Source organism: Bombina bombina, chromosome 3 (genome assembly GCF_027579735.1).
Source record: "Bombina bombina isolate aBomBom1 chromosome 3, aBomBom1.pri, whole genome shotgun sequence".
In the NCBI taxonomy this organism is placed as follows: Eukaryota; Metazoa; Chordata; class Amphibia; order Anura; family Bombinatoridae; genus Bombina; species Bombina bombina.
This window is the reverse complement of record NC_069501.1, coordinates 159,523,133-159,550,766: the sequence shown is the minus strand read 5'-3', so window position 1 is coordinate 159,550,766 and position 27,634 is coordinate 159,523,133. Positions and strand designations below refer to the sequence as shown.

Genomic DNA, 27,634 nt, shown 5'->3' with positions numbered 1-27,634 from the left:
AAAAATGTTGATATATTTTGTTATTATTATATTAAAAGGGAATACCTGATTTGTGCCAGATCCCCTTCTTTGAGCCAAGTGCAACCTTGTGGTGTATGGTAGTATCTGGGGAATCTAAGTAAAGGATGTAAAAAAAGGACATATTTGCCCATTTTGTATAAATGTTATCTGTTAATAGTATATGTTGCAGGGTACATGATGTGTAAAATGTAAATCTAGCACAGAATCAGTGAAGTAATAATCATAGGCTTTTTAGACATTTGGAATAACTTCCTATACACTATGCTTCATCTAATCTTTGAAGCAGGCTCAATGAATTATACATCTCTCAGAAAAAAATATAATGTTTCTGAAACTATTTAGCCTTTAGGATGCTGTATGACTGCTTGAATTAACGTTTCCATGGACACGCTCTAAGCATTCCCAAAAGACTTTTTTTTTTTAAAAGTTAGGAATAATAACTTCAAAAAACCTTACTGCCATTCTATTCCAGATAATTTTAAGTAGGTGAGCTTCATGCTTATTTTAGATGAACATATTTGTAATTAACAGATAGTTGGTTAATATACCATAATTATATTTAAATCTGAGAGCAAATGATAAAGATGGCATGATGATAAATGAAGTACACAAACTAAAGGACAGTACCTGCAGGGGTAAAGGTGAAGGACTGAACTGCAAAACAAGAAAGTAAAGACAGATTGTTACACAACTCTTTTATGAGCTAAAGGACATCTTTTTATTGTATAAAGTATTTAGCAATGAATGTGGTACAGAACATCATGATGTAATGACTTTGTTCGAAGCGGTAGCCAGCCAGCAGCCAATGGAGGTTTAAAAAGTGATTTTAAAATAAAAATGATACACACAAAATTAAAAAAATAACATTTTGATATTATGATTAAACACGATACACATATTTATATATATATCTATTTATATATATATATATATATATATATAAATACACAGTATATATATATTTACAAATTTATAAACCATGTAATGGTTACATAAACGAGTGTCTGTGTTGTGCATGCTGCATGTGTGCACATGCGTGTTTGCATCCATGTATGTAAATAGATAGACATATAGTTGTATGTACGTAGGCATACATGTATCAAAAGAAACAGATATCTTACATATATAAGTGTAAACACATTACACACATACTATATATATATATATATATATATATATATATATTATTTTTATATATATATATATATATAGTAATGCAGCTTGTTGATGAACAACCATTAAGAGAGAATCATGCCATGGTTACAATTTCTGTATGACAACAGCTAAAGTAGTTCATATGTGAAGTGATGTAAAATAACAAAGAAAGATTGTCACATCTCATATGTCCTACTAATTCTTCATTCCCACATCAAATTAGCACAGCATTTTCTAATCCAATTTTTCTTGTTACTTTGTATTTAACATGACTCCTGTTCCTTAGTATCCCCATCATATCATACATGAATATTAACACCAGACTACAAAGTTCAAACACCTGCCATAGCTCATTTATTCAAGAGAAAGTATAGTACAATATTACCATTTGAATGATCATTTAAAAGATTTGTATTTTGTGTAGTGCAATACAAAAATGTGTTAACTTTATTTGCCTTATGGGAGTAAGCATTAGAGGGACATTGAACACACAAAAAATGCTTAAAGGGACAGTCTAGTTGAAATGAAACTTTCAAACTTACGCCTAGATTTAGAGTTCTGCGGTAGCCGTCAAAAGCAGCGTTAAGGGGTCCTAACGCTGCTTTTTACCGCCCGCTGGTATTTAGAGTCAGCCAGGAAAGGGTCTAACGCTCACTTCCAAGCCGCAACTTTTCCATACCGCAGATCGCCTTACATCAATTGCGTATCCTATCTTTTCAATGAAATCTTTCTAACGCCGGTATTTAGAGTCTTGGCTGAAGTGAGCATTAGACCCTCTACCGACAAGACTCCAGCCGCAGAAAAAAGTCAGTAGTTAAGAGCTTTCTGGGCTAACGCCGGTTCATAAAGCTCTTAACTACTGTGCTCTAAAGTACACTAACACCCATAAACTACCTATGTACCCCTAAACCGAGGCACCCAACATCGCTATAATAAAATTTTTTAACCCATAATCTGCCGACCGCATATCGCCGCCACTCTAATAAATTTATTAACCCCTAAACTGCCGCACTCCCGCCTCTCAAACCCTATAATAAATAGTATTAACCCCTAATCTGCCCTCCCTAACATCACCGCCACCTAACTTCAAGTATTAACCCCTAATCTGCTGAACGGACCTCGTCGCTACTATAATAAATGTATTAACCCCTAAAGCTAAGTCTAACCCTAACACCCCCCTAAATTAAATATAATTTTAAGTATTAACCCCTAATCTGCTGACCGGACCTCGTTGCTACTATAATAAATGTATTAACCCCTAAAGCTAAATCTAACCCTAACCCTAACACCCCTCTAAGTTAAATATAATTTTATTCTAACGAAAGTTATTTAGTTAGTTAGGTGGCGGCGATGTTAGGGAGGGCAGATTAGGGGTAAATACTTTTTATTATAGGGTTTGCGAGGCGGGAGTGCGGCGGTTTAGGGTTTAATACATTTATTAGAGTGGCGGCGAGGTCCGGTCGGAAGATTAGGGGTTAATAAGTGTAGGTAAGGTAGCGGCGATGTTGGGGGGGCAGAAAAGGGGTTAATAAATATTATGTAGGTGTTGGCAATATTAGGGGCAGCAGATTAGGGGTACATAGGTATAATGTAGGTTACGGCGGTGTCCGGAGCGGCAGATTAGGGGTTAATAGTGTAATGCAGGGGTCAGTGATAGCGGGGGAGGCAGATTAGGGGTTAATAAGTGTAAGGTTAGGGGTGTTTAGACTCGGGGTACATGTTAGGGTGTTAGGTGCAGACTTAGAAACTGTTTCCCCATAGGAAACAATGGGGCTGCGTTTGGAGCTGAACGCTGCTTTTTTGCAGGTGTTAGGTTTTTTTCAGCCCAAACTGCCCCATTGTTTCCAATGGGGGAATCGTGTACGAGCACGTTTTTCCAGCTATCCGCTACCGTAAGCAACGCTGGTATTGAGAGTTGAAGTGGCGGTAAATATGCCTGTACGCTACCTTTTTGGAGCCTAACGCAGCCCTTCAGAGAACTCTAAATACCAGCATTGTTTAGAAGCAGCGCTAGAAAAAAAACACGCGTAGCTAACGCACGCCTTTGGCTGCAAAACTCTAAATCTAGGTGTTAGATAGGGCATTCAATTTTAAACAACTTTCCAATTTACTTTTATAATCAAATTTGCTCTGTAGTGTTGGTATTTTTTGTTGAAAGCTAAACCTAGGTAGGCTCATATGCTAATTTTGAAGTCTTTGAAGGCTGCCTTTGCATTTTAACAGTTTTTCACAGCTAGACAGCTCTAGTTCATGCGTGCCATATAGATAACAGTGTGCTCACACCTATGAAGTTACTTATGAATCAGCACTGATTGGATAAAATGCAAGTCTGTCAAAAATTGAAATAAGGGGCAGTCTGCAGAGATAATCACAGGGGTAAAAAGTAATATAACCATGTTTCCTATGCAAAACTAGGAAATGGGTAATAAAGGGATTATCTATGTTTTTAAACAATACAAATTCTGGAGTAGACTGTCCCTTTTATATAACAGCATGTTTAAGAAAAAGTTTAGACTGAAAATTATTATAAACTGGTGTCATCAAAGAATTAACCAGCCCAGAAGCCATAAAGAAAAAACTGCCAGTGGGCTCCATTTATCATATGCTGGGTAGAGGAAATTTGCTATCATGAACCTTGCCATCCCGGTCTCGTGGCAAGCATCCATTGAAACATTTAACATTGCACAAGCCGCATGTGAGCAGGGGCTGTCAATCATCCAAATAATTCAAATCTACAATACTTTAGGTGGTAAATAGGTTAATTAGCTGCCCTCTAAATACTGCAGCTAGTAAACTAGCATTTCTCTAGAGATTTATACTCTGCATATTTTCATTATTTTATGTTCAATAAGACAAATACTAACATGTAGAGGCTTTGGAATGAAATTACAGTTGCACAATTAATTATATAGCATACACACATTATATTTTTTCTTCTATGTTATACACATACATCATTAAATGTTGTATAGAATATTAACTAATTATTTTACTGTGTATACTCTTATAGTATAACATGCAATAATTAATGTAGCATCTCATATCTTACCAGCATAATTGCTTAACCCCTTCCTTTTCTTTCTGCGCCAATATAACCAGATACTGAATCCCATCAGAATGACCCAGCAGGCACCTCCAATTCCGGCTATGAATGCAGGCTGTTTTACAACATCTGTGATTTGCTCTGTTATGCTATTATTATTCCCAGTAATTACAACTTCATTGCGATTTCCTAGAATACAAAATAATAATTTTTGGATGTTAAACAACAATAATAAATCTTTCTTCACCAAAATGTTATACAACTATTTCTAATATATAGTATTGAATTATCATTTAAAGGGATATCAAACACCCCAAGTTATTAATATATTTGTTTAATTACATGTAGTAAAACAACTTATCAATATACTTTCATTATTTATTTTGTTCTCCTCTACTGTAATTTAATTCAGAATATTGTGGACTTTCCAATTAATGTTAAACATGGAATTGCTGACACAGCTATATTCCACAGAGTTATTGGTTGCACACCCTAGCAAGCCATTTATAATCATTCCTAATTGGCCTCAGCAGAAAAGGTAACCTAACTTGCAATATGGCGGCACCCACTACTCTAGGAGCATTAAAATGTTACCCTTATTTTTTCACTATTTAAACAATTAATATAATTTTTAAAAATACATGTACAAATCCTTATCAGGCTAATCTTTGCTTTAAATTCAACATTCAAGCAATTATTTATTTAGTGTTTAATGTTTAAAATAAAGCTTTTAAGTTTTTTAATACATGTTCCAGTCATGAAAAAAATCATTATTTTCATGTGAGGTTTTCAGAGACATGATCTTCTCCACCCATAAAGCTGTATCATTTAGCCTTATCGGTCAATGAGCATTAAAAGTACACAACTGATGCAGAATTAATTAATTTGATAAAATGGACATTTTTCGAATGTAAAAATTGCATGCTATAATTTGTTAAATAACTTTTTTTCTGCTTTCAGTGCCACAGCTCTATGCTTTTAACTCCAGACAGAAAGCAGACAGTGAGACAATCATCCATGGCAGACACACAATCATCAGGTGTGTGATATAGCTCCAAGAGAGATTAAAGGGGTTGAACACAACGTTGATTGGGCAAAAATTGCATGTTCTAATTCATTGCCCGAGAATTCCCTTTAACAAGCTTTTAATTAATATTTCACCATGCAAAAAAATATTTTTGACATATGTACTAAGAACAAGAGAACATACTTAAGTACAATATACATTTCAGGCTGTTTTGATTTTAGATTTTGATATATATATATATATAGATAGATAGATAGATAGATAGATAGATAGATAGATAGATAGATAGATAGATAGATAGATATATATATAGATATATATATAGATATAGATATATATATATAGATATAGATAGATTATACCATAGTCTATAATAGTTGGCATTATAAACAGGCTTATATAGTTTGCTTGTTTTTTTTTTGCTTTTTTTTTTTATTATTAAATCAAATGATTACGCGGTGACATAAAAATAATTCTTGTTACCCAAAAAAGTTTAGATTGATAATTTTGCCCTTATGATAATATGGTACAATCCAATTAAACATTTTTTGCACTCTGATCTGTATACAATTTTGAAACCTGCAATGCATCATTTACTTATTGTGACAATAAAGGTTAAATAAAAGTTTTAATCACAAGCACAGTCTTAGACATATTCTTGAAGTTAATATACTGTAGCAGGTAGTTATTTTCTATTTTGCCAATGTTGGATTATATATATTTTTTTTAAAGAAATTCATTTTATTATCTGTATATTAATGCAGATGCTAGTTTGTTCTAAGAAATTATAATTTATTGGGGAAATAAATGAGAGCACTGTTGGTTGCATTTTATTAGTGAGGCATTTTAACATATAAAAATGTATATACAAATACACACTTAAACCTGTAGGTACAATATGTCTGTACTATAATTTCTCCTAAAGCAGGTGCTAGTGTAACAATGCTGTCAGATAGTAATTACAACAAAGACAAGGGATGGAGATGACCTGTAACGCTCCATTGTTTTAGCAGACAAAGATGTAATGATATACAATGTCTTCCTCCTACTGGTGGGTAATGAAGAATAAAACTAATTTGTTGAACCAAAATTTAATTAGACACATCAGATTTGACTGCAATTATATCTGTGAAAGTTTGCAGGTTTTCTTGCTTTGATTAAGCAAACTAAGAGAGATGGGCATGAAAATGTTTAAATTGCTGAAATTGCAGTGTTCTTTTAATAGATTTAACTACCTAAAACTAAATTAAGTTTATCTACACGCAGACACACACATATAAACACATATACACGTGCAGGATGAAACAATATTGTTCACAACAGTTCAGATTTTACTTTTTTTACTTCCTGTTTCTCATAATTATTACATCAAACCTAGATTATAAAAGGCAACAGTTTCCAGATCCTAGCATCAATCTAATAAGAGCTGATTTGTATTCAAATAATTTTATTCATTTTTATTCAGTCTTGTAAAAATATAAAACATGAACATTAGAAAATTCTGAATTTTTTTTTAATATTATAATAAAATGTTTCCCTCTGTTGCTATTAATAGATCTCTACTCATTTAAGATTTATCAAGCAAAAAATATTGCATTAGATGTTTGCTGTAACATTTTTCCATGAGTATGTAACATGAATATGAAAATAAAGGTTTTTTTTAATCTCAAAAAATCATACTAAAACATACATTTTAGGAGTTATTAATATATCTATATATTCATGAGTAAATGAGTAATTCAAATCCATGTGATAATTATATCTCAAAATTATTCTTCAAACATGTTATGTAAAAAAATAAAATAGTAAATGGCTTATGTTAATACATATATTATTTTTACACTAATGTGAATTTGCCTATTGCTAGAGAGTTTACAATTTAAGCAAAGGAATCGTTCTAATATAATGAAAAAATTAAATAGCCAATCGGTTAACTAGCCAATAATTTCTTAAATTATGTTAAAAAATAGTTCAATGAACTACATGAGCAAATATTTATTATTTTATTCTTTATTTATTTAGAGTTCAGAGTAAAAGGGTTAATATGAAATCCAATTAAGCTACAAAGCTAAATCCTAGGCAGACAATGTGACCCCTAGGATCTATTTATTCCACTACACAACTCAGTGGAGTTAATGAACAACAACAAAAAAAACTTTAAAAAAAAAATAATGTAAATTTTGTAATTACTTTCAAAGCACCAAGTAATAATGATATGAAATAAGGTACCATAAAAGATTGTTGAGGCAGAGATTCTGGGATCATTAAAGAAACAATTAGTTGCCATTTTGAACATAATCATGTAGAAAAATGGCTCCTAAGGGCCAATGGTCTTTTTATGTCCAATATACTTATTTCCTCATGTGGCTTTTATTATTCTGTAGAAAAAAAATATCCAATGGGTGTACTAGGAACTATCATTTAACCGAAAAAGCAAGCAAACAAAATTACATTTATTTTGGCATGTGTTTCAATAAACAAATATAGCCATTATAGAGAATAATGTTTTGCGAGTCTACTTTCAAATCACATGTCTTTGAGTCTTTTAAAAAAAATGTGTCTATATATATATATATATGTATTAAATTTAAAATGCTTTGTTTTAGATATAATAAATAAAAAATGACTTTAATTTCTTTTTAGATGAGTAAACATGGCATGCATATGTGGACAATATTTACAAAGATGATAATTTACTAGTGACAAGGTAGATTATAACTAATTGGTAGCTCTGTTTTTAAATTATAACCCATGTCTCATAGACATCAAGGCCCTCCAAACACTCACCTATTAGAGCAGACACCATACTCAGGAATGCACAAACCCACCACAAATACACAAGCAAGCAGCACACAAGATCCACCCAAAAATGCAAATACCACCTATGAATTTACAAACTATATCAGTGAATCCACCCAAAAACTTAAGACACCAAACATACATAAAATCACAGCCAACATCCAGATCCTACCAACAAATCCACCCAGAAATTCACATATTTCACCCAGGAATGCAAACCCCCTACCAAGAATGCCTTAAAGATGTATAATAAAGCAATATCTTATAGAACAATATACATGATATAGCAAATCATTTTGGCACTGCAGTTTTATTTAAACATTCTATATTGTAGAAATTATTACATTTACTTAATTATTTATCTTTTCCCTAACATCAACTAAAAATACGTAATACTCTTAGGAATATTATTTAAATGTAACTACAGCACATTCTAATGTAAAGGTTACTCGCTTCCAATGTACCAATATTAGTCATTATTTCTGATCACTGCTCAGGGATCTAAGGGAGACAAATAGCAAGAAAAGATTTAAAGGTTTATCCCAGAAACTTCTTACTTTTATTGCATAATCAATTAACAGTTAATGTAGGCCTCATATTTCCTTGGGAATTTTTAAATGAATTGCAAGAAAAGCCTAATGCATTTTTTTTTTCTGGTTGAACACGCTGTTACCATGTTTAGTTATGTGATACATTTGTTATTTTAATGAAGACATCATTTTAAAAAGGAGTTCTGTTGTATCATTATGAAGTAATATAAAATAATATATGTATTTAACCTTTAAAAATTTAAGACATAGTAAAGTGTGGGTAAACCATGTTTTTGTTTCTCATTGAACCAATAAAAGCTGGGATGTATTTAGGCTAGTGAATAGATTAGCAGAATTTTGGAGGGGGTGTCATTGGACGATGAGTTTATGAGAAACCACTGCCTTGGGGGTCCATAGAGGAAAATGTAATCCTATTTACTTTATACATAATGCAATTTAATTCTTTCTTATCCAGAGAGACATTTGCAAGGTGGAAGGGCACGTTCAGTGCTATTTTGATATTAAAAGGTAATTAGAGGGGCCCTCTTTCTACTTAATCGATTAAAGGAAGAATGGTCTAAGGCATTAATCACTGTGTTTTACCAATGGGTTAGTCTTTGCTCTTAAAGAGGCACTAAACTCTAAAAATTCCATCATGAATATGAAAGAGCACTGCTTAAGCATGTGCAATTTTTTGGTTGAGAACCTGGGTTATGCTTGCTTATGGGTTGCCTGAATGTAGTCACCAATAAGCAAGTGCTATCCAGGGTTCTGAACCTAAAATGGGCCGCCTCCTAAGATTTACATTCCTGCTTTTTAAATAAAGATAGCAAGAGAATGAAGTAAAATTGATAATAGGAGTAAATTAGAAAGTTGCTTAAACTGATATGCTGTATATGAATCATGAAAGGAAGAATGTGGGCTTAGTATCCCTTTAAAATTGTTTATTTTATTTGCAACAAAAAGTAAATTTCTCTAGACATATCATATTCCTTGCTGATAGAATTTAAAGAAATATGAAACCCAAACATTTTATTTTGTGATTCAGATAGGACACACTATTTAAAAAAAAACTTTTATTTAATCTAATTTTCTTCGTTCCTATGATATTCTGCGTTGAAGAGATACCTAGGTAGGCATCTTGAAGCACTATATGGCAGGAAATAGTGCTGCCATCTAGTGCTCTTGCAAATGGATAACATTCTTGCAAAGCTGCTGCCATATAGTGCTGCAGAAAAACGCAGGCACCTAAGCTTATGTCCCTGTTATCAACAAAAGATATCAAGAAAATGAAGAGAAAATATTAATAGAAGTAAAACAGAAAGCTGTGTACAATTACATGCTCTATCTTAAAGGGACAGTCTAGGCCAAAATAAACTTTCATGATTCAGATAGAGCATGTAATTTTAAACAATTTTCCAATTTACTTTTATCACCAATTTTGCTTTGTTCTCTTGGTATTCTTAGTTGAAAGCTTAACCTAGGAGGTTCATATGCTAATTTCTTAGACCTTGAAGCCCACCTCTTTCAGATTGCATTTTAACAGTTTTTCACCACTAGAGGGTGTTAGTTCACGTTTTTCATATAGATAACACTGTGCTCGTGCACGAGAAGTTATCTGGGAGCAGGCACTGATTGGCTAGACTGCAAGTCTGTCAAAAGAACTGAAAAAAGGGGCAGTTTGCAGAGGCTTAGATACAAGATGATCACAGAGGTTAAAAGTATATTATTATAACTGTGTTGGTTATGCAAAACTGGGAAATGGGTAATAAAGGGTTTATCTATCTTTTAAAACAATACAAATTCTGGAGTAGACTGTCCCTTTAATCATAAAAGAAAAAAATTGGGTTTTATATCCCTTTAAGCTGCTTTATCAGTGACAGTTACAAACCTCATACAATGCAAAATATTGTTTTATCTTCAGTGCAAGAACATCCATTTTATAAAAAAATAATGCATTTTAAACTGCCCTCTTCCAGATGCAACAAAGAAAAACAAATTGTTTGCCATTTTAATGATAAGGCTGCATATTATTAGGAATGTTTCACACAAAACAGCACACGTTGATTTAAAAAGAAAAAATGAGCTTTGCATGGTTACCTTGTGTTTTTATGTTCATTACATTTAAATGTGATTTATATAACGTGTGACAATATTAAAAATAGAAAAAATACAACACCCAGGAGCTTTGTCCCCTAAAATACAATTTAGTCAATGTTAGCAGCAATGAACTGCAATTCAGTTAATTAAATTGCACAAAGGTAATGAAAACTAGCATGACTTCCTATCCAAGATACATTTGTTTACTTTTTGTGTACCCTTTTTTGTAATCAGCACATAAAAGTTGTGTTGGAAACAGTGTTCCATCTAAGGCCAATTTTGTGAGTGGCCCAGCAGTCAAACAGTTAATAAGGGAAAAACACACCTTGCAGTTTGCATTGTGTAGTGTTTGCTGATTGCTCTAATTAACTTTTTCACTGCTGGGCCACTCACAAAACTGGTTGGAAATTAATTTATTATTATGCTTTCTTTACAGAGAACTGTAACATTAAAGTGTAATAAGCAACTTGTCTAGAGAAAATGTCCTGTAACATTCTGCCATGAGGCATTCCTCAAAAAAAATAAAGATTTGTAAGGAAAACAAAACATAATACAAAATGTTCCAGGCCTTAGGTAGGGCAAAATTACTTGCTTTCCTCAACTATAAACTAAGCCATTGGGCTCCATGAACGAAGCAGCAAGAGCTGATCCAGAGCCCTTGCGGGGCAGGTTTGCATATACGAGCCTGCTTCCGGCAATGTGGCGAGGGAAAATCACAGAGACCTTGCTCACTCGCAGTGATTAACAGCCCCTTCAGTCGCGGGATTGGCCGCGCGAATGAAGGGGCGGGCATTACACACTGTGATTAGTGTGTAATATACATATAGGACAGCGGGCAAACAGGTCCGCTGCCCATATATAGTGAAGGCGGGCAGACAGCTTTGCAAGTCGAGAAGCTGTCCGCCCACCTGTTAGTACATGGAGCCCTTTGTATGAACAATTCTAATCTCACTTTTACTTACTTCAGCCTTAAACTAAGCCCTTCAGCTTTATATACCTCAGCCTTCAACTAGGCCTCAAGTAGACCTTTTCATCAATAATACTATATACTGTTTATACTATTATAAATACAATAGAAATAGCATAATCAATGCATGTATAAAAGACAATGCAAAAACACAGTTTGAATTTTTTTCTGACAAATTTCAAAGTTAGTTCCATTTTCCTTCCCACTGCATCATGTGACAGCCATTGGCCAATCAAAAAATGCACATACTTATATATTCTGTGAATAATTGCACATGTTCAGTAGAAACTGGTGTCTCAGAAAGTGTGCATATAAAAAGTGTGCATATTTAGATAGTTGGAAAGTTGTTTAAAATGGTATTGTAAATCATGAAAATGTAATTTTGACTTTAGTGTTCAATTAACTTATACCCTTTGATCAGCTATAGTTTCATCAGAACTCAGATACCACAGTCCTCATCATTGCCTTTTCTTATCAGGTAGGCACTCAATTTGCATGATTTATGTGTTATTTAATTATATTATTTTTACAGCCAATATACTTAGGTGCTATCATGGGGCTCTTTGCTTGTATATTACTTAAATGTATATTTAAGAAATCCATATATGTAAATGTAGTTGTGCACATGCATGTGCGCATGCCCATGTGTGTCTGCATGTCCCTGTACAGATTAAAATGTCATGTTAAAATTTTAATAAAATAAAACCGAGATATTCCAAAATCTACAGAGCCCTGGGGTGTTCACCTAAGCATGCATTTTCTTTTAAATAATTGCATAAAATAATTGTTTGTTATTAGCTGTGAGTAACAGAACATTGGCGAAAAAAATATTACCTATCAATATGTGCTGAGGGTCACTTTTTACACCAACACCGGCACTTGTGCTCGCAGCAACTTCTACTCGGTACTGAATACCAGGAAACAAACCGCCAATCACCACTGAGCGTATTGCAGCATCCACAGTTTTGTTTATGTGAAATCTGGTCTCATTACCTAAACACCAAATCTGGAAAAAAACAAAATGCAAAGAAAATAGTTCAAGATAATACTATTGAAATTTGTTATAAATCTATACTATCTATTCTGTTTACAGATACGAGTACATTTACTATTTTTTTACTTATATTTTATGTAACATGTCTTTAAATAACAAAGCAAATTAAAATAATATAGTTGTTATCAAAACCATCTAAATCCAATGTGACTGAATCTAGAAGGAAACTACAAACATGCAATTAAAATAGCAGATTGAAATTTCTGAGAAAAACTTTCCCAAAAGACCAGATCATACTTAGCATTTTTGTCATCACTCCATTTAAACAGAAATAGAGCCATTGTTTTTTATATTTTATTATTTTATTATTTACCTGTTTAGTAGCCAACCCAAGTTATTAATCTATGCTCATTTTGGTACATTTTATGCCACCGTTTTGCCGCATAATGCAATCATATTAAAACATTTGCTAACTTGTTCACAAATTTTGTGGTTCTTGCAGAAATTATTTAGAAATCGTATATGAAGCCATAACACAAATGGTTATAAAAGCTTCTATGGGATCCCCTTTGTTCAGAAATAGCAGACATGCATGGCTTTGCCATTGCTTTTTTTGTAATTAGAAGGCTGTAATTGCAGCTGTGCACCACACTTCTAAAATACTTGGCAGTGAAAGGGTTAATCAGGTAGCTTGTAAGGTTAAGTTTAGCTGTAGTGTAGAGATTTTCCTTCCCAGCTGACCCCCCGATCCCTCCTAAACAGGTCTCTTCACTAAATCGACCCCCAGTGGACACCACCATCTTAGGTACTGGCAGGCATTCTGCCAATATGAATCTTTAGAGCATTTGTATTTTTTTTTATTGGCTTTATTTTTCTGCAGTGTAGGATCCCCCCCTTACACTCCAACCTCCCTGATCCCCCCAAAACAGCTTTCTAACCCCCCTCTTACTAGTATCCACCATCTTAGTTACTGGCAGCTGTCTGACAGTGCACAGTTTGTATATATTGTTAATTTTTTTTTTTGTTTGTTTTTGTTTATTTGTTGTGACCAATTATTGACTGATTTAAACAAACTTCTGAACATATTAACCAATCACAGTGCAAATTGTATTTCATCCTTCCTGTGGGAGTGGAAAGACTACAATTAAATTACAGGGAAAGGAAATAATGAAATATATTGCATTTTTCCCTTTATGAATAATTAAACGTTTTATATGAAATTATAGATTTTAAATGTTATGTCCCTTTAAGCCCATAAGTATTTGATTAAAGGGACAGTATACACTCATTTTCATATAACTGCATGTAATAGACACTATTATAAAGAATAAGACGCACAGATACTGATATAAAAATCCAGTATAAAACTGTTTAAAAACGTACTTAGAAGCTGTCAGTTTGGCTCTTTTGAAAAGGCAGCTGGAAAGCCCACTGCAAGTGGGAAATAAGACACTCCCCCCTCCCCCTTCTTTTGCATATGAAAAAGACCCTTTACACAAACAGGAGCAAGCTGGAGAAGGTAGCTGACGGTATTCACATAAAACTTTGGGGCTTGGTTAGGAGTCTGAAAATCAGAGCAATGTTATTTAAAAAATAAGCAAAACTATACATTTTTTTTTAAAAAAAAAACTTTATGGGCTATATAAATAGATCATCTACAAAACATTTATGAAAAGAAAAAATGAGTGTATAATGTCCCTTTAAGTCCTACGTAAAAGGCATATTACACACTAAACATAAGCAATGTAATGCATATTCATTTTGCAGATTTTTTTTTTTTCCCATAGAGAAACAAGGTAGCACATTGCATATGCTGGAGTTTATCTAATTATATTAGGAGCTATACAGTTATTGAATTCTAAAATGAATCTGAGATACATGGTACCCTTGTTTAGTTTTTTTACACAGTTCATGGTTATATGTTGTTTTAGATATGGTCAAGTGCATATAGGAACTAATTTATCAAACTAGCAACAGCTTGTAGATCATGTGAAACTGTGCTCCCGAATATCTTTTAGAATTAATAAAAAGGAATCTCCTTAGCCATTCAACCACAATTCGTGAATGAAGAATGACGTTCACTCATCATTAGCAACTATTTGATGTTTGTGCAGTTTCAAACAATTTTCTTTCTGTGTGCCACCAACATTGTCATTTATCCAAATTCATCAGTCCATGAATACTTTAAAAACAAAGCACGGAATAGCAATTTCTATTCCCCACCCCTGAGGTCATGCACTGCATTACAAAATATGGAAGACATATGAGTCCACGTTTCCATATTATAATTTGAAGGTAACAATATTTTTGCACTAGTTGCTAGTTCATTGAAACCATGAGATACTTATTATTCATAACTTTCGAGAAGCTTTCTTTCAAACAGAAGATTGAGAAGAAATTTTGAAAATATAAAGAATTTAAAGTCTCCAAGTAAATCATATGTTTCAATGTGAAACAGGATAAAACATAATCACTTTTATGCTAAACAATACCTGTTTTGCAGTTGATATTTGGGTATTGTTTGGCTAGTATCTTCTCACAGTAAAAAAAAATGCATACATAAGTGACTAAAGGAAAAAAAACAAGAGGGGTAAATGATCTCCCCCATGGTATTTTAGTCCTTATATCTAAGAATACTACTTGTATAACATGAAACTCTCTGCTGCTTGTTTATACATAGTGCTACTGATATTATGTTTACAGCATTTTATTTCCCCCTGCCCAGAACAATTTCTGCACAAGTTATATCTGAATTAAAATAAAATGCATATGGTTAATCTCACAGTGTACACTTCATACATTCTCTTTGCATTTATATTCAACAATATCAACATTTTTCACTATAGTAATCTATGACCAGGTTCAACATTTATCTCATACATTCTATACAAAACAGATTACAATCATATTAATGAATTTTTGCTTTGGCCTAAATCATTTCCTTATATATTTTTTGCTTGAATGTGAAATCATATTTCAATTTGTTTTAAATTCAATACAAGGCATGCAGGAATGCATGTAGTAGTATCAAGAATAATTTATTTAAACAGTAAATATTGACAAGGGTGAATCTGAGGTTAATATCTACATAGGGGCTAATAAATCTTGATGCAATATTGATTTCAAAATAAATAAATAACTAAATAAATAAACAAAAAAAACAAAAAAGAAAAGGATATCATTGAGGAAACTTCTTAAATGATGAGAAAACTTGCAATATCTATCTATCTATCTATCTATCTATCTATCTATCATGATATATATATATGCACATTCGTCATGAAAATTGAATTTTCGTTTTCAAATGCACCATTGAAAAATTAAGGAAAATGAAAAATACTGAAGAAATTTGCCAGTATTCATTTGTTTCCTTTGAATTTTTAAGGGTTAAATACTTACCTTAGCGCACTGGAGAATGCGCTAACCCGATCCTCTTCTTGTCAGAGCCTCAGCTACACTAATAGAAGGCTTAGTTAGTTAGTTAGTTAGTTAGTTAGTGCAGGTCCTGAGAAATGAGAGCATTAAGCCAGGTCTTAGCGCTGCTGGTGCTCTGGCAAGAAGAGGATAAGGTTAGCGTGCTCTCCAGAGCATGTTAAGGTAAGTATTTGTAGCTAACTAACTAATGTAAATGCTTATCGAAAATTTAATTTTCATTTCGTTTTAAGCAAACCAAAAACTGAATAGCGCAACCACCAAATATTTGGGGAAACAAATTTCTACGAATATCCAAAACGAAGATACATTTCATCTTACATTATGGCAGGTTTTATTGCTAATAAGAGTTTAAAATATACTATAAATATACTGGCATCTGTAATGGTAAAATATACAAATATATATTTAGATTTAAAGGGACAGTATACACCAATTTTCATTTAACTGCATGTAATAGACACTACTATAAAGAATAAAGAATAATATGCACAGATGCTGATCTAAAAATCCAGTATAAAACCGTTTAAAAAAGTACTTAGAAGTTCCCAGTTTAGCACTGTTAAAAAGGTTAGGCTGAGACACCCACTGAAAGTGGTGCTATAGCAAAAAAAGCAGATGCCCCCCCTTCTCTGCATATGAAAAGACTCTTTACACAAACAGGAGCAAGCTGGAGTAGGTATACATCAGTATTCTCCTAAAACTTTGGGGCTTGGTTAGGAGTCTGAAAATCAGCACAATGTTATTTAAAAATAAGCAAAACTATACTTTAAAAAAAAAAAAAGCTGTATAGGCTATATAAATAGATCTACAAAACATTCATGCAAAGACAAATCTAGTGTATAATGTACTTTTAAATACATTATTAAAAAATAATTTACTTGGTAACATATTTAGCTGAAATTATTTTATAATGAACTTACCTTATAGTCCTGAATAATTCCATTTTGGTGATCCGTGGGAGGAGGGTCCCAAGAGACACTAATGCTTGTGCTATTGTTGCTTCCCACTGTCTGAACGATAACAGCCTGCGGAGGGGCACTTGGGGCTAAATCAGGTGAGCACAGAAAGAAAAAATAGGAAGAAACATTAATCCTGCAGTTGATGCCTCATTTATACCAACTTAATGTATATTTAGGCAGGCAAAACTCTGAGCTAACATTCCCTGCAGACTGAAATATGCAAACATTGCAAGGTACTGATTTTGAAATATTAGCTGTTGTGATAACATCTGTTTAAACCAGCAATACTCCAGGTTTTTCTACTTCAGCAAAATGTAACCATTGTATTTACATACATATTAATTTCTCAAAATATTCTATGTATTTCTATGTTTTAAGCATACATCTATAGAAATAAAGACTATGACCATCTTATTACTAAGATGTAATCAAGTATTTATGAAGCATTTAAGTATAGGGGAAATTATTATTATTATTATTATTTTTTTAGCATCATTTTATATATTAAATAAAAGGAAAACTTGTTGGTCTAATATACTACTTCTAAACAATATCTGATTGCAGTAAAAATACCTATTGATTTTGTTTTTCTAAAAAAAAATGTTATCGGTGTTATCAATGCACAAGAATAAACTAGTCCAATGGGATAATAACCGAAGAAGAATAAAATAAAATATGTAGAATGGCATAAAATATTACATTTATTCATTTAGTTGTATAAATAATGTGTGAGTGTGTGTGTGTGTGTGAGTGAGTGTGTGTGTGTGTGAGTGAGTGAGTGAGTGTGTGTGTGTCTAGATATACATTATGGGCTGAATAAAATGGTTGGTCTACAATTAATCCAGACAACACATTAGAATATGGATATAGACTTAAAGATTATTATGATTACCAACAAAATAGTATAACATACAGCTTGCTAGAGAACCTGAATAAACTGTGACTGTGTATGCTGACTTGTATACCACTACAAGGAAATCATGGGAGGATATGCTCAGGTTGGTATATGGATCTGAATATCGAAAATAGACAGTGCAAGACCATTTTAAAATATCAGGTGGGGTTGGTTTAGTTCAGTTTTTTCAAGTTAGCCAAGCGTTGCTCTATCCACAAACAATTGACATTTAATAAATAATTAAACTGACCTGGCCAAACCTGGAAAAGACCCAGCTTACAGCAAAAATAAGCACTGCATTTATTTTACAATGATTTTTATGAGTTGAGTCATATGCTTATATTCATGTTTATTCCAAAAAAATCCAACAAATCAAAGTGACACAATATTTTTACTTGTGAACATGCGTGATGCACCAACTGCAAACTTAGTACAATGAGTGAAACCAAGTAAAAACTTGTATCTTTGCTTGAAATACACAAATATCTTTAAAAAACACATACAAATTTGTACTTTGGAATGAAAACCATGAATGTTTGCAAGTTTCATTTTAAACAAAAATATTCTTCTTTGTTTATTATTATGCTACAGTTATTCGTTGCTGGGCATTTTGATTAAGATCGGTGCCATAACACATATTATAATTTTTGTGTATGTGCTGCTGTCATTCCTCTGTTTGCCCCATTCTTTATTAAAGACTTATTGTTGTGTGATTAGACATGGATGTTTATGGCCAAGACACTTCCACACAGCTTGTGTATTGTAGTATTGTAGTTCTAGACAATATGACTGTCTGAGATGTGAAAAATGTTCAACGCTTAAAGCTTTCTTCAACAGTCTTTGCTCATAAGGAATTATTACATGTGCCAAACACACGTGACAACATATGTGTGATACTTTTGCTATAGAGCCTGATTTTAAATACTGGGTCCCTGTATTCAACACATTTGTCCCATATATATATATATAACACTATGGGCTCCATATATGAAGTAGACAAGTTCCCAATTATCCAACCAATAACCTAGATTACGAGTTTTGCGTTAGAGGCTATGCTGTGCTAACGAGCAGTTTATGCTCACTGCTCACTTACAGACAGAGCAGGTATTACGGGTTTTTACAAACCCGGCGTTAACCGCAAAAAAGTGATCGCAGAGAAAAATTTTGCTCCACATCTCACCTCAATACCAGCGCTGCTTACGTTAGTGGTGAGCTGGCTGAACGTGCTCGTGCACGATTTCCCCATAGGAATCAATGGGGGAGAGCAGTTGAAAAAAAAAAACACCTGCAAAAAAGCAGCGTTTAGCTCCTAACGCAGCCCCATTGATTCCTATGGGGAAAATACATTTATGTCTACACCTAACACCCTAACATGAACCCTGAGTCTAAACACCCTTAATCTTACACTTATTAACCCCTAATCTAATGCCCCCGACATTGCCGACACCTACATTATATTGATTAACCCATAATCTGCCGCTCCGGACACCGCCGCCACCTACATTATACTTATAAACCCCTAATATGCTGCCCCCAACATCGCCAACACCTACATTATATTTTTAAACCCCTAATCTAAGGCCCCCAATGTCACCACAACCTACCTACACTTCTTAACCCCTAATCTGCTGCCCCCAACGTCGCCGCCACAATATTAAAGTTATTAACCCCTAAATATAAGTCTAACCCTAACCCTAACACCCACTAACTTAAATATAATATAATCTAAATAAAATTACTATTATTACCTAAATAATTCCTATTTAAAACTAAATACTTACCTATAAAATAAACCCATAGGCCTAGATTTGGAGTTTGGCGTTAGCCGTGAAAACCAGCGTTAGAGGCTCCTAACGCTGGTTTTAGGCTAACTCTGGTATTTGGAGTCACTCAAAAAAGGGTCTAACGCTCACTTTTCAGCCGCGACTTTTCCATACCGCAGATCCCCTTACATCATTTGCGTATCCTATCTTTTCAATGGGATTTTTCTAACTCCGGTATTTAGAGTCGTGGCTGAAGTGAGCGTTAGAATTCTAACGACAAAACTCCAGCCGCAGGAAAAAAGTCAGTAGTTAAGAGCTTTCTGGGCTAACGCCGGTTTATACAGCTCTTAACTACTGTACTCTAAAGTACACTAACACCCATAAACTACCTATGTACCCCTAAACCGAGGTCTCCCCACATCGCTGCCACTCGATTCATTTTTTTAACCCCTAATCTGCCGACCGCCAACTACGTTATCCTTATGTACCCCTAATCTGCTGCCCCTATATTATATTTATTAACCCCTAACCTGCCCCCCACAACGTCGCCGCCAGCTACCTACACTTATTAACCCCTAATCTGCCGACCGCAAAGCGCCGCCACCTACGTTATCCTTATGTACCCCTAATCTGCTGCCCCTTACACCGCCGACCCCTATATTATATTTATTAACCCCTAATCTGCCCCCCACAACGTCTCCTCCACCTGCCTACACTTATTAACCCCTAATCTGCCGAGCGGACCTGAGCGCTACTATAATAAAGTTATTAACCCCTAATCCGCCTCACTAACCCTATAATAAATAGTATTAACCCCTAATCTGCCCTTCCTAACATCGCCGACACCTAACTTCAATTATTAACCCCTAATCTGCCGACCGGAGCTCCCCGCTATTCTAATAAATGTATTAACCCCTAAAGCTAAGTCTAACCCTAACACTAACACCCCCCTAAATTAAATATAATTTTAATCTAACGAAATTAATTAACTCTTATTAAATAAATTATTCCTATTTAAAGCTAAATACTTACCTGTAAAATAAATCCTAATATAGCTACAATATAAATTATAATTACATTGTAGCTATTTTAGGATTAATATTTATTTTACAGGCAACTTTGTAATTATTTTAAGCAGGTACAATAGCTATTAAATAGTTAAGAACTATTTAATAGTTACCTAGTTAAAATAATTACAAAATTACCTGTAAAATAAATCCTAACCTAAGTTACAATTAAACCTAACACTACACTATCAATAAATTAATTAAATAAAATACCTACAATTACCTACAATTAAACCTAACACTACACTATCAATACATTAATTAAATACAATATCTACAAATAACTACAATGAAATAAACTAACTAAAGTACAAAAAATAAAAAAGAACTAAGTTACAAAAAATAAAAAAATATCTACAAACATAAGAAAAATATTACAACAATTTTAAACTAATTACACCTACTCTAAGCCCCCTAATAAAACAACAAAGCCCCCCAAAATAAAAAATGCCCTACCCTATTCTAAATTACTAAAGTTAAAAGCTCTTTTACCTTACAAGCCCTGAACAGGGCCCTTTGCGGGGCATGCCCCAAGAAGTTCAGCTCTTTTGCCTGTAAAAAAAACATACAATACCCCCCCCCAACATTACAACCCACCACCCACATACCCCTAATCTAACCCAAACCCCCCTTAAATAAACCTAACACTAAGCCCCTGAAGATCTTCCTACCTTATCTTCACCATACCAGGTTCACCGATCCATCCTGAAGAGCTCCTCCGATGTCCTGATCCAAGCCCAAGCGGGGGGCTGAAGATGTCCATGATCCGGTAGAAGTCTTCATCCAAGCGGGGCAGAAGAGGTCTTCCATCCGATTGAAGTCTTCATCCAAGCGGGGCAGAAGAGGTCTTCCATCCGATTGAAGTCTTCATCCAGGCGGCATCTTCTATCGACATCCATCTGGAGCGGAGCGGCAGCATCCTGAAGACCTCTGACGCGGAACATCCATCCTGGCCGACGACTGAACGACGAATGACGGTTCCTTTAAATGACGTCATCCAAGATGGCGTCCCTCGAATTCCGATTGGCTGATAGGATTCTATCAGCCAATTGGAATTAAGGTAGGAATATTCTGATTGGCTGATGGAATCAGCCAATCAGATTTAGCTCGCATTCTATTGGCTGATCGGAACAGCCAATAGAATGCGAGCTCAATCTGATTTGCTGATTGGATCAGCCAATCGGATTGAACTTGATTCTGATTGGCTGATTCCATCAGCCAATCAGAATATTCCTACCTTAATTCCGATTGGCTGATAGAATCCTATCAGCCAATCGGAATTCGAGGGACGCCATCTTGGATGACGTCATTTAAAGGAACCGTCCTTCGTCGTTCAGTCGTCGGTCCGGATGGATGTTCCGCGTCGGAGGTCTTCAGGATGCTGCCGCTCCGCTCCAGATGGATGTCGATAGAAGATGCCGCCTGGATGAAGACTTCAATCGGATGGAAGATCTCTTCTGCCCCGCTTGGATGAAGACTTCTACCGGATCATGGACATCTTCAGCCCCCCGCTTGGGCTTGGATCAGGACATCGGAGGAGCTCTTCAGGACGGATCGGTGAACCTTTATGGTGAAGATAAGGTAGGAAGATCTTCAGGAAATTAGTGTTAGGTTTATTTAAGGGGGGTTTGGGTTAGATTAGGGGTAATGTGGGTGGTGGGTTGTAATGTTGGGGGGGTATTGTATGTTTTTTTTACAGGCAAAAGAGCTGAACTTCTTGGGGCATGCCCCGCAAAGGGCCCTGTTCAGGGCTGGTAAGGTAAAAGAGCTTTGAACTTTAGTTATTTAGAATAGGGTAGGGCATTTTTTATTTTGGGGGGCTTTGTTGTTTTATTAGGGGGCTTAGAGTAGGTGTAATTAGTTTAAAATTGTTGTAATATTTTTCTTATGTTTGTAGATATTTTTTTATTTTTTGTAACTTAGTTCTTTTTTATTTTTTGTACTTTAGTTAGTTTATTTCATTGTAGTTATTTGTAGATATTGTATTTAATTAATGTATTGATAGTGTAGTGTTAGGTTTAATTGTAGGTAATTGTAGGAATTTTATTTAATTAATTTAATGATAGTATAGTGTTAGGTTTAATTGTAACTTAGGTTAGGATTTATTTTACAGGTAATTTTGTAATTATTTTAACTAGGTAACTATTAAATAGTTCTTAACTATTTAATAGCTATTGTACCTGGTTAAAATAATTACAAAGTTGCCTGTAAAATAAATATTAATCCTAAAATAGCTACAATGTATTTATAATTTATATTGTAGCTATATTAGGATTTATTTTACAGGTAAGTATTTAGCTTTAAATAGGAATAATTTATTTAATAAGAGTTAATTAATTTCGTTAGATTAAAATTATATTTAATTTAGGGGGGTGTTAGTGTTAGGGTTAGACTTAGCTTTAGGGGTTAATACATTTATTAGAATAGCGGTGAGCTCCGGTCGGCAGATTAGGGGTTAATAATTGAAGTTAGGTGTCGGCGATGTTAGGGAGGGCAGATTAGGGGTTAATACTATTTATTATAGGGTTAGTGAGGCGGATTAGGGGTTAATAACTTTATTATAGTAGCGCTCAGGTCCGCTCGGCAGATTAGGGGTTAATAAGTGTAGGCAGGTGGAGGAGACGTTGTGGGGGGCAGATTAGGGGTTAATAAATATAATATAGGGGTCGGCGATGTTAGGGCAGCAGATTAGGGGTACATAAGGATAATGTAAGTAGCGGCGGTTTACGAAGCGGCAGATTATGGGTTAATAATAATATGCAGGTGTCAGCGATAGCGGGGGCGGCAGAATAGGGGTTAATAAGTGTAAGGTTAGGGATGTTTAGACTCGGGGTACATGTTAGAGTGATAGGTGCAGACGTAGGAAGTGTTACCCCATAGAAAACAATGGGGCTGCGTTAGGAGCTGAACGCGGCTTTTTTGCAGGTGTTAGGTTTTTTTTCAGCTCAAACAGCCCCATTGTTTTCTATGGGCGAATCGTGCACGAGCACTTTTTTGAGGCTGGCCGCTTGTGTAAGCAACTCTGGTATCGAGAGTTGAAGCTGCGTTAAAAATGCTCTATGCTCCTTTTTTGGAGCCTAACGCAGCCTTTATGTGGACTCTCAATACCAGAGTTATTTTTATGGTGCGGCCAGAAAAAAGCCGGCGTTAGCTACGCGGGTCCTTACCGACAAAACTCTAAATCTAGGCCTAAGTTAGCTACAATATAACTAGTTACATTGTAGCTAGCTTAGGTTTTATTTTTATTTTACAGGCAAGTTTCTATTTATTTTAACTAGGTAGAATAGTTATTAAATAGTTATTAACTATTTAATAAACTACCTAGCTAAAATAAAGACAAATTTACCTGTAAAATAAAACCTAACCAAAGTTACACTAACACCAACACAACCAACCCTACTCTAAATCCCACCCAATACCCCCTTAAAAAAACCTAGCACTAACCCCTTGAGAATCACCTTACCAGGAGAAGCCTTCACCCAACCGGGCTGAAGTCCTCAACGAATCCGGCAGAAGTGGTCCTCCAGACGGGCAGAAGAGGTCCTCCAGACGGGCAGAAGTCTTCATCCAGACGGCATCTTCTATCTTCATCCATACGGTGCGGAACGGGTCCATCTTCAAGACATCCGACACGGACCATCCTCTTTTTCCGACGGCTACGACTGAATGAAGGTGCCTTAAAGTGACATCATCCAAGATGGCGTCCCTTCAATTCTGATTGGCTGATAGAATTCTATCAGCCGATCGGAATTAAGGTAGAAAAAATTGATTGGAACAGCCAATAGAATGCCAGCTCAATCCTATTGGCTGATTGGATCAGACAATAGGATGAACTTCAATCCTATTGGCTGATCCAATTAGCCAATAGGATTTTTTCTACCTTAATTCCGATTGGCTGATAGAATTCTATCAGCCAAACAGAATTGAAGGGACGCCATCTTGGATGACGTCATTTAAAGGTACCTTCATTCAGTTGTAGCTGTCGGAAGAAGAGGATGCTCAGCATCAGATGTCTTGAAGATGGACCCGCTCCGTGCCGGATGGATGAAGATAGAAGATGCCGTCTGGATGAAGACTTCTGCCCGTCTGGAGGACCACTTCTGCTGGATTCGTGGAGGACTTTGGACCGGTTGGGTGATCTTCAAGGGGTTAGTGTTAGGTTTTTTTTAAGGGGGTATTTGGTGGGTTTTAGAGTAGGGTTGGTTGTGTGGGTGGTGGTTTTTAATGTTGGGGGAGATTTGTAATTTTTTTTATAGGTAAAAGAGCGGATTACTTTGGGGCAATGCCCTGCAAAAGGCCCTTTTAAGGGCTATTTGTGATTTAGTGTAGGGTAGGTCTTTTTTTATTTTGGGGGAGCTTTTTTATTTTGTTAGGGGGATTAAATTAGGTGTAATTAGTTTAAAAATCTTGCAATTTGTTTATTATTTTCTGTAATTTAGTGGGGGTTTTTTGTACTTTAGCTAATTTTATTTAATGTATTTAATTTAGGGAATTAATTTAATTATAGTGTAGTATTAGGTGTTAGTGTAACTTAGGTTAGGTTTTATTTTACAGGTACTTTTTATATTTATTTTAACTAGGTAGTTATTAAATAGTTAATAACTATTTAATAACTATTCTAAATACAAACTTGCCTTAAAATAAAAATAAAACCTAAGCTAGCTACAATGTAACTATAAGTTATATTGTAGCTATCTTAGGGTTTATTTCATAGGTAAGTATTTAGTTTTAAATAGGAATAATGTAGTTATTAATAGTATGTTTTATTTAGATTTATTTAAATTATATTTAAGTTAGGGGGGGTTGGGTTAGGGTTAGACTTAGGTTTAAGGGTTAATAACTTTAATATAGTGGCGGCGACGTTGGGGCGGCAGATTAGGGGTTAATAAATGAAGATAGGTGGCATCGATGTTAGGGCTGGCAGATAAGGGGTTAATAATATTTATCTAATGTTTGCAAGGTGGGAGTGTGGCTTTTAGGGGTTAATATATTTATTATAGTGGCGGCAATGTTCGGTTCGGCAGATTAGGGGTTAAACTTTTTATTTTAGTGTTTGCGATGTGGGAGGGCCTCGGTTTAGGGTTTAATAGGTAGTTTATGGGTGTTAGTGTACTTTTTAGCGCTTTAGTTAAGAGTTTTATGCTACTGACTTTAAAATGCGGTACCAGTGTTGACAGGAGAGGGTCTACCACTCACTTTTTGGCAGACTCGTAATACCGGCGCTATGCAAGTCCCATTGAAAAAATAGGATACGCAATTGACATAAGTGGATTTGCGGTATTTCCAAGTCTGGCCAAAAAAGTGAGCGGTACACCTGTACCTGCAAGACTCGTAATACCAGCGGGCGTTAAAAAGCAGCATTGGGACCGGCCAACGCTGCTTTTTAAGCCTAACGCACAACTCGTAATCTAGCCGAGAGTGTTTTGAGAAAAGCTTGCCACCTTCTAACTGACAAGAAAAATACATAGCAATCTATTTTTTTTAGATTATGGTGTTATTTTATTTCATAAGAGTGGTCAAAAGTTTATGGCTCCTAAATTTATGGGCTGGCTCCTAGATTTTGAACAAATTTGTCAAGCCCTGATCGAATAATGCTGCATTTAAATCTGATCAGTATCAAATAATATAATGTACATTACATCACCAAAGAACTCAGAATGGTATTCTACCTCCATCTGTTAAAACTTCACAAACACACAATAATGTATATTTATAAAAATGATTGTCAAAACATATGCCTAGGGTTCACAGCTAAAGCTTTAAAGGGCTTGTATCTGACTTATGGATTCTTCATATATTATAATGCTTTTACCTGACCCATGAAAGTATTTTGGAGCTTTTCACAGGCAGTGCATACCACCATAATCTACTTTTGTGTAATACATAATTGAGCAATGCTATAGTGAAATAAGGCTGTGGCTGACCTCTACTACTCTACCATTGCCTATTGCAACACACAAATTGCCCACCCACATGACTCATCCATGTAGCTGGCAGTTGTCTACAACTATCATGGGTATAGTCTATTCTTCTGGTTATAAATTTATATAGGTTGCTCAAAGTTCTGCAAGCATAAACAATGTGCCATATATTTTACAAAAGCATTGCTCAATTAACAGCTGATGAATAATATTTTTTGTTTCAGCTAATAGAAGTCCTATTTTTTTTAACTGAAAAAAAAATAATCAATTGTAACCTCTCACTGGGAAAGGCTGGATAGCCCTGGGCTAGAACAGATGAATTAAGAATCATTATGCGCAGCTAGTAATAAAACAATTATTGTGATTCAGAAATTAATGTCAATAAACTGTACTGCAATATTCATTTTTTTACTATGTATTTTCCATCTGTACACTATTTAATAGCTGGTGACATTTATTTTGAATACATCACCATGTCTAAACTGTGGGATTCCTACTTTGATCGTTTATCATCAGATTTTTATATGCACTTCTTTACTCTTTAGTGAAGTATATAATTTTGCATCAAGTGTCATCTTTCTGAGACTTTTGATGAAAGACTGAAGTGATTAACAGATATCTAATTACACACCTGTGTAACTGTTACAATTCAAGTCTTTTGCAGAATATATACCTGGTTTCTTACCAAATATTGCATTCCAACATGTAAAGGAGTTACCAGAATTCAACTTAGTTAATAGTCTGTCTGTTCTGCTAAGTCATTCTATCATCAACAAACCAGCATAGTCCAGACATCTAAGCCTTAATTGTTAAAAGAGGAAAATATAGGCTTTGTTGAGAGATAAAACCTTGGTAGACACTAGAATATAATTCTAGTCCTTAAGTATAATATGATTAAATGTTTAATTTGATATGTTTAACAATGTAATAAGAATAGCATAATGGCGATTTCAGAAAT

The 27,634-nt window shown here is 34.6% G+C and overlaps 1 protein-coding gene across 1 annotated transcript in view; it reads right to left on the bottom strand.

Moving 5' to 3' along the window:
• Positions 1-27,634, bottom strand: part of ROBO2 (roundabout guidance receptor 2) — a 637,624-nt gene that overhangs the window by 68,978 nt on the left and 541,012 nt on the right. The window contains exons 16-18 of the mRNA XM_053706022.1: positions 16,992-17,116; positions 12,477-12,648; positions 4,226-4,408 (exon numbers count right to left, since the gene is read on the bottom strand). Of these exons, the coding sequence (XP_053561997.1) occupies positions 4,226-4,408; positions 12,477-12,648; positions 16,992-17,116 (480 nt within the window). The remainder of the gene's footprint in view (positions 1-4,225; positions 4,409-12,476; positions 12,649-16,991; positions 17,117-27,634) is intronic.